We start from the raw sequence: 10,381 nt of genomic DNA on the forward strand, positions 1-10,381 counted from the left end.
CAGGGCATCTGGACCAAAATCCATTAATTGACATTTCCAACTGCACACTTGATGATTTATTGTTAAAGCCATTGTTAGACTTATTAGCCACATTAGCAGCGTGGCTATATGTATGGCAATGCCGGCTGTCAGTCCACCACTTTGGTCCTGTCTGAAAAACCTCAACAACTATTGGATGGATTGCCATGATATTTAGTACATACATTCATGGTACCCAGAGGATAAATCACACTGACTTTGGTGTTCCCCTGACTTTTCATCTAATGCCACCAGCAGGTCACAGTTTTAACTTACCCTGAGAAATCCACTAGATGGATTGGCACTTAATTTTGTGCAGAAATTCATGGTACCCAGAGGATGAATCCTAATAAATTCGGTGATCCTCAGACTTTTTTCTCTAGTGCCACCAGCATGTTGACATGTATTATTCCAAGACAACTATTGGATGGACTGTCTTGGAATTTGGTCCAGACATTCATGTTCCCCTCGGGATGAAATGTAATAACTTTGAGGATCCTCTGACTTTTCATCTAGCTCCATCATCAGATCAACATTTTAATTTGTCCAGTACTTTAGTTTATGATGACAGAATTCCCATCAGCCTCAGCTGTACTTTGCATTTAGTGCTAATTAGCAAATGTTAGCATGCTAACACACTAAACTAAGATGGTGAATATGGTAAACATTTTACCTCTAAACATCAGCATGTTGGCATTGTCATTGTGATCATGTTAGCATGCTGACTTTAGCACATAGCTAAGAACAGCCTCACAGAGCTGATAGCATGGCTAATTGCAGATGACTTAAATTAACTTTTGCTGGTGTCTTATTAGAAAGTTATTAGAAAGTAACCCTTCATTAATGATGCTGTTGACATGTGTGGTTCATTACCCTAATAACTTATATGCATGTAACTGCAGTCTTGGTGGTTTAATTGAAAGTGAGAAAATCGTGACTGCACTATTAAATGACTCACCAGCAAAATAGATTTCTCACAACCTGGCAACCCATACGTTTCTCTTATTGATGACTTATAGCTGATCTATAAAGCATGCATTAACTATTAATTAATCCATTAGTTACTGCTCATAACCCCTTTATTTTGAGTGTCTTATGAGAAGTTGGAACCGAAATATCTCTGCTCACTTGCCCACAGTGCAGTCTGCCGCCTCTCATCTGATTAGTGTGCCGGGGAACACTGAAGTTGGCTCGGTAATAAGCATTATAAGGCGGTCTGCCGGAGCTCAGTCCGTGGGAGGGGTCTGCCAAACCTTTCCCTCTAATTGACCAGGGAGCAGAAGCAGCCGGGGATGCGAGCAGCCACAGACGGGGAGAGAGGTACTCAGCAAACCGCATTTTGTTGCTTAATAACCGATTATTGAGACACAGTAGGTGGAATTAGATTTATTAGCGTGTCGCATGGTTACTAAGTGATGTGGAACAGCGATTTGAGAGCTTGCAGAAACCAGACAAGACAAAAGTGTTACTGAGCAGTATAAATGGGACTATGGCATTGTATATTATAATGGGAATTCATTTAAGACTTGCTTAGCTGTACTTTAAAATGCTTGCGGTGCACCCAAGAGACAGATGCGTGTAGATTTTGCTTGTGCAAATACTTCAGGTACAGATATAAAGTGGCTTGCAGCGACAAAGCATGCAAAAACATTAAAGAAATTTCAGGTAGTTTAAACATCTTATGGTTTTCTCTCTCTCTCTCTCTCTCTCTCTCTCTCTCTCTCTCTCTCTCTCTGTCTCTCTTTGCATGTTTTACTGACAAAGAAGGACGCATGGGATTGACAGATCAGGAGACCTAGCCCGTGTTCAAATGGCTGATCTCGAACTGTTTTACTTTGATCAACCCGATCCGAGAGACACCTCCCTGGTTTTAAATAAGCAAAGTATCAACGAGATCATCTGCAGCGGCGGAAAGTCACTTCATCCCGGCGGAGGAGAGGGTTCAGTAACATGGACAGAGACCCGGGGAGCTGCGTGGCCGGAGGAGGAAACAGAAACATCTTTCACTTGCAAGCACAAAGATGATGATGATGATGATGATGATGATGTCCAGCTGATAGGGACAAGTCCACAAACCTGCAGACTGAGCCAGAGCTCCTCAAGTGAACTGTATGAGGAGGAGGAGGTGGTGGAGGAGGAGGAGGAGGAGGAGGAGGAGGAGGACATCCCGGAACTTTACTTGCTGTCCGACGACGACCTCTCCTCTGAAGGCTCGGGGAAGTCTGTGGATTACGGCTTCATCATCGCCGTGACATGCCTGGTGACTGGCATCTCTTTGGTCGCCATATCCTACACGGTCCCCAGGGACGTCCGTGTGAACCCGGACAGCGTGTCCGCCCGGGAGATGGAGCGGCTGGAGAGGGAGAAAGCCAGGGTGGGGGCCCATCTGGACCGGTGTGTCATAGCGGGACTGTGCCTGCTCACCCTCGGGGGCGTGCTGCTCTCCACCCTGCTCATGATCTCCATGTGGAAAGGGGAGATGATGAGGAGGAAAGCCTTTGCCTATTCCAAACACGCAGCAAAGTTGTACGGCTCGATCAATTTGAGAGCAGGCTCCAGCCCGACCCGAGAATCCTGCTCACATTTGTCAGTGGCTGATGAGGATTTAGAAGTGCTCAGCTGAATTTATGGACAGGACAAGCGGAAAAGACTATGCTTCGGAAATCCTACCAGTGCTGTCCTATAATCGGGGATGTAGTGGGGTTTAATGCCTTTTTTACATTCTAACAGCTAAGGCTACGTTTTTGGTTGATATTTACCTTTTTTAAAGGAGAGGTTCATATTTTTTTCAAGTCTGTCTTAATACAATACTCACATGCCCTTATTTACACTGAAAGAGGTTTTGTTTGCTGTAACTGTTCCTTCTGTCCATACTGGCCCTAAAGAGATCAATTCCTAATCCAATTCCATTGAAAGTGGATGAGGACTAAATCCACAGTCCTCTTTTTGAGTAAAAATGCAGTTTAAAGTTCAGCTGAAGCTAATATGATGGTTTAGCAAACGCATTTGCAAGAGTTTAGAACAAAAACAGACCTATGGCTGTGTCGGTGGGGGTGTGTTGCTTCAGGTACAGGTGAGACAGTGAAATACAGGAAGTCCAGACTGAGCAACAGATGCAGAGCTAAAGTCTGTCTTAATGCAGGCTTAGTCATGTCAAGTGGGTATCTTTAAAGTTGTTGTCTTTTTAGTACAAACTTCCCTCTTTGTGTTATTATCCCTTCACTATAGCTCACAAGGAAATCATGCCTGGGAAACCACAAGAAGGGAATTTTGTTCTATAAAGACTGTAATTTTGGAAGTTTTCCAACTTGATTTGACTAACTCAGAGTACAAAAGCCTCATATTAACTAAACTTTGAAATGCATTATTTACACAGAAAGAGGACTGTGGATATTATCACTTACATTGGAATGGATCTGCCAGTATGGACAAGAGGAACAATTCCAGCAACCAATAACTCTTTTTTGTACATATACAAAAACCTGTACAATTACCTATAAATTAAGTTCAGAGTAGTCCATACATCATGATGAGCTGCACAAAATCATTAGAAAAATTAGTTTTAAAGGTAAAACATGAAATGTGTCTTCCTGAAATGTATTTTTTGTTTACATTAGTGGATGGTGGTTTGCCTTATGATGATCTCTGACACACCTTTTTGTTTACCACTGCATCACTGCTCCTAATGATGCTGCTATTTCAGTGAATTCATGTCTACATGCCAGTGCAGACTTGTATGTTGAAGGTCTGTGTGTATACTGTAGCTGCCAGGAGCGGTGTCATTGTTATTGCCTCCATTTTTCCACCTTGTCAGAACTGACTCGCAACTAACGAAGCAGTGCAGATCTGGTTTACAAAAACAACAATTGCATGAATCTGTGTTGAACTCCAAAGAAATTCTGTTTAATATAATTGTGACATGCTGAAGTGATGCTTGTATTTGCTCGGATTTGTTGAAACGCAAATAGTAATACCACAGGAGGTGTAATTAGATTTTGTGGTTGAGCACAGACGACGGGGGAAGTTCAGTTTACCCCAGATACACTTGGGGGTTATGACTGCAGATGTTCAAAAGCATACAGAGAGAGAATTAACAAACCCCTGAGGGAAAGCTCTCCTGGTAATTGGTGTTACTTAATTGCTCGTGGGAGGCCTGTGAATCAGTGAAAAAAAAAGAGCCTTTTATCAACTGCCTCAATCAAGCCCGCTTCACCCGCTTATCAAAACCCAAACCACTCCGGCTGCAATATCGGAGTGAAATGTTACGTTGCATTCAAGGGGAAGGAAGTAATGGATAGCCTGCTCTGACAGTAGAAGATGCTGTGAATGAACAGTTGTATCCCCTGCTTACGGTGTGCAGAAAGCTGTGCTGTGCAGCCTCTGTAATTGGAAGTGCTTAAGGCCAGCAGGATCATATTATCATCCACATGACCTTCACTCACTCTTACCTCGTTAATGTAATTAAATAGGTGGAAACAGCTGACCTCTTAATGAAATATTAAATTGATTTCTAATGCTAATCTGTCCACATTTAATGTAATGGAATACGAGTTTACATCTCGAAGGGGGGTTTTCACAGGTGTCTGGTGTTTGCTTGCATGAAAGGAAAAGTTATTTTGTGATGAAGTGTTGAGAGTTCCCTACTTCTTTTCAACCTGAATCTTCAGTTGCTGATTTCTTACATTTCCCAGATTTGTTTTTTTTTCGACAGCCATCAGAGAACAGCTGGGAGCTTGTTGCATTAAGTATGTGAGATTGGAGAGAGCGGTATAGCATAAAGCAAGAGAGTGAGTTTTCACAATTGTGAAAACATTAAAGTCAGCCTTCTTAATCAAAACACCACCTGCAATGCACTCTGGCCTACCGAGACTACTGTCTGTGGGGATACCAGTCTTTCCAGCTCTTGTTCAGTACAATAGATTTCTCTCCAGCTGACGTTAATTAAAAATGATTCAGTCTAGAGAGAAAATGTTACTCTTCAATTCTAAGGGATTAACACCAACACTTGACATTTACTGCTGAGGTGTTCGATACTTGGAGATTTGCCTGTAACCCTGCTGGAAAATGTTTAATTTTGACATCACCTTGTTTGTGGGAAATAGAGCCAACAAAATGGCCCTGGAAGTAAAATAATGACGTTTTGACAACATAAAGTAGCTTTAAGGTCTATTTTCTCCATTAAAGCAACTGAAACCTTGATATAACAATATGTGTAAAGTCCCTTCTAAGTTCTCAGTAACTACTAGTTAGTTTCAAACTAGGGATTTACCAAATCGTGTTGTACCATAAAAATGTCTCAGCTAGTAAAGACTTTGGTAAAGTGTATTCTGTTGCCAGGAAACATCTAAAGCAATTAACAGTGTAAACAGGAAGTCACTATAGCATCACAAACTGTGGCTAACATAACGTTTTAGGAGTCCAAAAGATATATTAAACTTAACGGCAAATCTGTTGTAAAAGTAGGCATGACTTTGTTTTATTTATACGCATACACGAAGAAATATGAGTTTCTGAGTTAGTAATATTTATTCAGTTTAGAATGAGTGGGAAATATCCAAGTATGCTAACCTAACTGTTATTTGGTCATTTAGGTTAATGTCATTACCATAATGTTTTGTAATTTGAGGTCTATTGTGGATTTATTTGGGGGGGAAATGTAATATAATTAAAAACAGCATTTTTATTCAAGTGTGCGGTCAAACATGTTACTTCCTTTTCTCCGTTAGCTTTGTCAATTGGTTCATTTTAGGTAGTTACACCTGGCAGTTAGTAGGTGTAAATAAATAATAACAATTAAGCTAATCTCTTCATAAGAAATTTTTTGTGTGGTGCAACTTGTTTCAATTTAATGATGTGTAAATCCCCCATTAGTAAATACACTATGCTAAGTTTGGACTGAGCTGGTGCAACCGGTAGGACTGTGTTGGTGTGGTTTGATCAGGTTTTGATCAACAGTTGTGTTTCCCTGGTAACCAAAGCAAATAATCCAACAACTGTTATAAGATTCTGATTCTTTCTTATAAATGTTAAATTCTGATAAAAAAGCTGACATCACCTTTTCCCAACTCTGGCCCGCCCACTTTAAACCAGTAAGAAAAGCTTAGACAAAACACAAATACAGACCTCTCTCATGTGAAATAACTAATAGTATGGTTATGGGTTGTTTCTTCTACAGGCACATTATTAGTGACGTAAAGGGGCTGGGACACTGCAGCAGCTTTAATTAGTGTCTGTGTTTGTTTTGCCAGGGGACCCTCCCAGACACAAAATCAAACCTTTAATAAAAAACGACACACACACACACACACACTCCCACACAAACTGCCAAAGCACTGAACAGAATCCCACGCTCACAAACACACCGTGAATCGCCCGGGCTTGTGCACAAAATGTGCGTCTCTTGCAAAAACACACCCTGACAGACAGACGGACACACACTCAGACACTCTCTCAGCTGGCACACACACACATACACACACACACATACATATATACACTCAAAGCCCTCTGCCCCCACCTTTCCCCCCCTCTTCCATGAATGGAGTTAGTCAGAGTAATCATTCAGGGCAGCTGGCAGCAGGAAATGGAATTGGATTGCTGAAGGGGTCACTTGGGGTCAAGAGCTGGGGTGTGGTTCTGGACACTGGGGACCAGGAAGAAGAAAAGCCTTTGCGGTGGTGCTTTACATCAGCGTCTGGCAGCCACTTATCATCTGCTGTCATAACCACTCATCACACTGAGTGGCAGAGCACCAACTGCACTGCACAGAAAACCTCTCTGGGTATCACACAATCTTACATACTTTGTTCTGTCGGCTTGATAAATTTGGAGTAAGATCATGTCTCCAGGTCTGAAATGCCTCTCTTGAACTATTTCCTTAAGTTAATGACTTATTCAATAATGATTCTCGTTACTCTGATTGTTGCATAGCAACGGCAGGCAGACTCAGTCTCAGCTCCGAGGAAAGAAGGGACTGAGCAGAGCTTCGGCTAAGAAGAAAAAAAGGGAGGAGAGTCGAGTAACAAGTTGGAAATAAAATCACCATCCACATCATTTATCAGCTTTATTCATTCAGCTCAGAGGTTTTAAAACCCAAATCCTGCACAAACTGACATCCTCCCTTTCAAGCTGTCTTTCAGGAGGTTTTCAGAGCTGAAAGCCGTTGAGGCGGATATACCTGTAGGCTGCATCCTAACTTGGCACTCTGGGGGGAGAGAAAAGTCAACTATCTGTAGGTATTCGCTGATATCATAAAGAGTACGGCCTAGACAATGAGATAACTTCTGTTTGGTGCTATGGTGCTATATAAATAAAATTGAATTGAATCAGTTTCAAGCTGAATCATCTTTGTTGAACTTGCTACAACCTCTTGATGTGAGATGTGAACTGTACTGTTGGTGCAGGAATTCCCTAATCCCACGCCAAACTCACATTTATTAGCTGCTAGTGTCTTCCTTTGTTTGTGGTGGTTAAGTGAACCACCTGCTGTAGGTTGAGCAGCGCCCACATACTCATGTCCCTTTCTTTCTTTTTTTTTTCCTTTTGCCATCGTTGTCCTGGAAGAAATGCATAAGGGACACCATAACCATAGAAACGGGGTCAGCCTGTTGCTACGGAGAAATGCCTGTGTGCCACGGTGGCTCAGTATAAGGGAGTTAAAGATGCGCTTCTTTTGATTTGCCACTCTAATGGCAGCCATGGCATGTGTGGAAACTGACACATTCCCTCTATTATAAAGAGGCTTTTTGAACTACACACCTCATTTGTGTAGACGTGCCAAGTGCTGTCACCGTATGTCGCCTGTCAAACATCCTCCTCTTCAGAAATGTAAGAAAAGAAAAATACTTCCTCTGCAATCCTGCACTCTGTTACGATCAAACATTAAGCTGGAGTCTGGATGCTGAATAGACTACTTACAGTGGCGTTTCACTGTAGCACAGCATTTTCATCCATAGATTTTTTTTATGCATACTGACATACTAGACCTTGGTCAGGACTCTTGAGAGAACAAAACTGTCACTCACCTTCTTCGCCTGATCTTGTGTTAACATTTTTGTTGTTGTTTGCATTGAAAACAAAGCAATGGACAATAAAAAAACCCATTAAAAATGGTCTCTCACCATCATTAACTGTCCTAAAGACATGAATCTTCCAACAGCCCTCAGAATCATGTCTGACTCATTTGTAGCCCTGGGTGTTTGTATTGAGCTTGATTTCACAGAAATGTTTGTCAAAAAAGTGGTGGAGTCAATCAGTCACTCAGGATTTTCTTTATTTAATGAAATAAAGCAAAACCACCAAAAACCTTTTTTTTTGTATCTTAAAACAAAGCAGCACGTCTCCTTTGGGTCCGCTACAGTACATAGTCACACCAGTGATGCAGACACATGTCATAATCACAGTACATGCCAACTGCAAGCGAAAGAAACACAAATAGACAACAATAAAAACACAAAGCAGAATTCATTTAAATGTGCAAGAAAACAGTTATTAAACAAAACTAATTCTTCTAGTTGACCTTGTCCCCCTTGTCAACCTCTCCACCAACCATGCCCCCCCAACCCACACTCAGTAGGATCCCATATAGATACATGCGATCGGATCTTCATCAACACAGCCTCCCAGAATTCTTTGTTGAAGATTTTAGCACCATGTCTTTCTGCTGCAGAGCCTTCTAAGCTGAAAGCAGTCATTCCCATAAGATAATGTGTGCGATCCATCTGCATGCTATGTAGTAGCCCTACAACTGGCTGACCACAATTGCTTTTGTGACAGTCATAGTCATATCTTTTAGTAACAGCACTTGTGGCAGCAAGGGCTTTAATTTACTAATGGTGGTAGAAACAGGCTGATAAATCATTTTCCAGAAATCCATCACCTTCGGACATTCCCATAACATACATAATTAAAGTTCCTGGCTTGCCAAAATGAGTAATTAGGTGTTAGTATTTTAATTTCCAATATCCATCGAAAATTCCCTAAAAAACTGTACAGTAATTTAGCTTTCAGATAATATGAAACCTATTTTCTTTCTCTTTTTTCATTTTAAAACATATATTTTACACATTTTTAATTGTAAATTTCTATTTTATAATTATGATTCTTGACTTTTGCAGTACTTGTTTCCTTTGTTTTCTCTCACTATGTTTGTTGTGACCGTAATAAACCTATTTCTGATTCAGATTCTGATTAAAAAGACATAGTATGAAATGTAATTGGTTTTTTGTTCTGGAAATACAGTTGGAATCCTATTAGAGTCAATTGGATTTCACACTTCCACTTATGTCACAGTGATTTAGAAAAACAGGATTCAAAATAATATTATCTCAAGGTCCACTTACTAGCTTTTTTTGCAGCTTTCAACCACATCTCAGGGTTAGTGTCAGGGTTTTCCTTGGCGGACAGAGTTTTCTCAGTTGTCATGGTGACAGCTCAGTGGTTATAATGTGACTTAAGTATAGAACATGGTGACAACTTGATGACAACTGATTTATTTCCATGACAACTGACCAAATTCCATCTGCTGAGGAAGAACTGCTGTTTCTAAGGTCAAGAATGAACTTTCGCAATAAAAGAAAAAGAGAGTGCTTTTAGAAAGTCCGTCCATTGTAGAGGTTTAAGTAACAACAAAATCATTCCTGCACTATATATATATATATATAGTCCAGGAATGATTTTGTTTGCAAAAATGCAAACTGTGACTAACTGTTTCAGTCAGGTGACAAAGAAGCATACAACACAGCTAGAGCACACAGCTAGTCTTGTACCTTGTAATTTGCAAGATGATGGTTTGGTTTTTGAGTGGAGAATCATAAAAACGCTCAGAAGCATAAAATGTCTATAGACCCTCAGGGACGTTGCTGTCATAGATGGACTATTCATGAATGTGGAAGAATGTGCAATAAAAAGTATTAAATGTTAAAAAAAATACTGTTGAAAATAACTGATTAAACTATGAATCAAAATGATAGACTAAGTGGGATGTTAATGTTCAAAGCAGGGCCAGTGGTATTCACAAATTTCTCAAATCTCCAGACATAGTTTAAGCTGGACCAATTGGCCTCAGAAGAACACTGATCCATCAGAAACAGATGCATCAAAATGAGACATGTGAGCATTTTGCAAGCATCTCTCAGAGAAAAAAATGATGTAGCCTCTCTGTCTGTATTTCCACTGAATAGATATTTCAGCACTTCGGGGGTTGAAGGGAAGGGAGGAGAGTAAATTAATCTCGCAGCAGGACAGTTTTGCTTACCTTGTCTCTGATTTATGCTGCAATTTATCCTGCGTGCCAGGTTTTCATATCTGCACAGATAGTACCTGAGCAAGAACATAGAAGTTTTCTACAGAATACTAATTCCAT

General features: G+C 40.6%; 1 protein-coding gene across 3 annotated transcripts; it reads left to right on the forward strand.

The window, feature by feature from the left end:
* Positions 1 to 1,214: 1,214 nt before the first annotated feature.
* Positions 1,215 to 4,538, forward strand: LOC122864777 (transmembrane protein 74). 3 transcript variants are annotated; one of them, XM_044172420.1, is made up of 2 exons: positions 1,215 to 1,338; positions 1,783 to 4,538. In XM_044172420.1, exon 2 carries the CDS (start codon positions 1,829 to 1,831, stop codon positions 2,639 to 2,641), a length of 813 nt encoding a protein of 270 aa, XP_044028355.1. In that variant the 5' UTR covers positions 1,215 to 1,338; positions 1,783 to 1,828; the 3' UTR covers positions 2,642 to 4,538. The 3 variants fall into 3 exon arrangements, with proteins under 3 accessions (XP_044028355.1, XP_044028356.1, XP_044028357.1); XM_044172421.1 differs by having other exon boundaries at positions 1,287 to 1,388; XM_044172422.1 differs by lacking the exon at positions 1,215 to 1,338 and adding an exon at positions 1,398 to 1,624.
* The last annotated feature ends 5,843 nt before the right edge of the window (positions 4,539 to 10,381 follow it).

This window comes from Siniperca chuatsi, linkage group LG17, assembly GCF_020085105.1.
Source record: "Siniperca chuatsi isolate FFG_IHB_CAS linkage group LG17, ASM2008510v1, whole genome shotgun sequence".
Lineage (NCBI taxonomy): Eukaryota > Metazoa > Chordata > Actinopteri > Centrarchiformes > Sinipercidae > Siniperca > Siniperca chuatsi.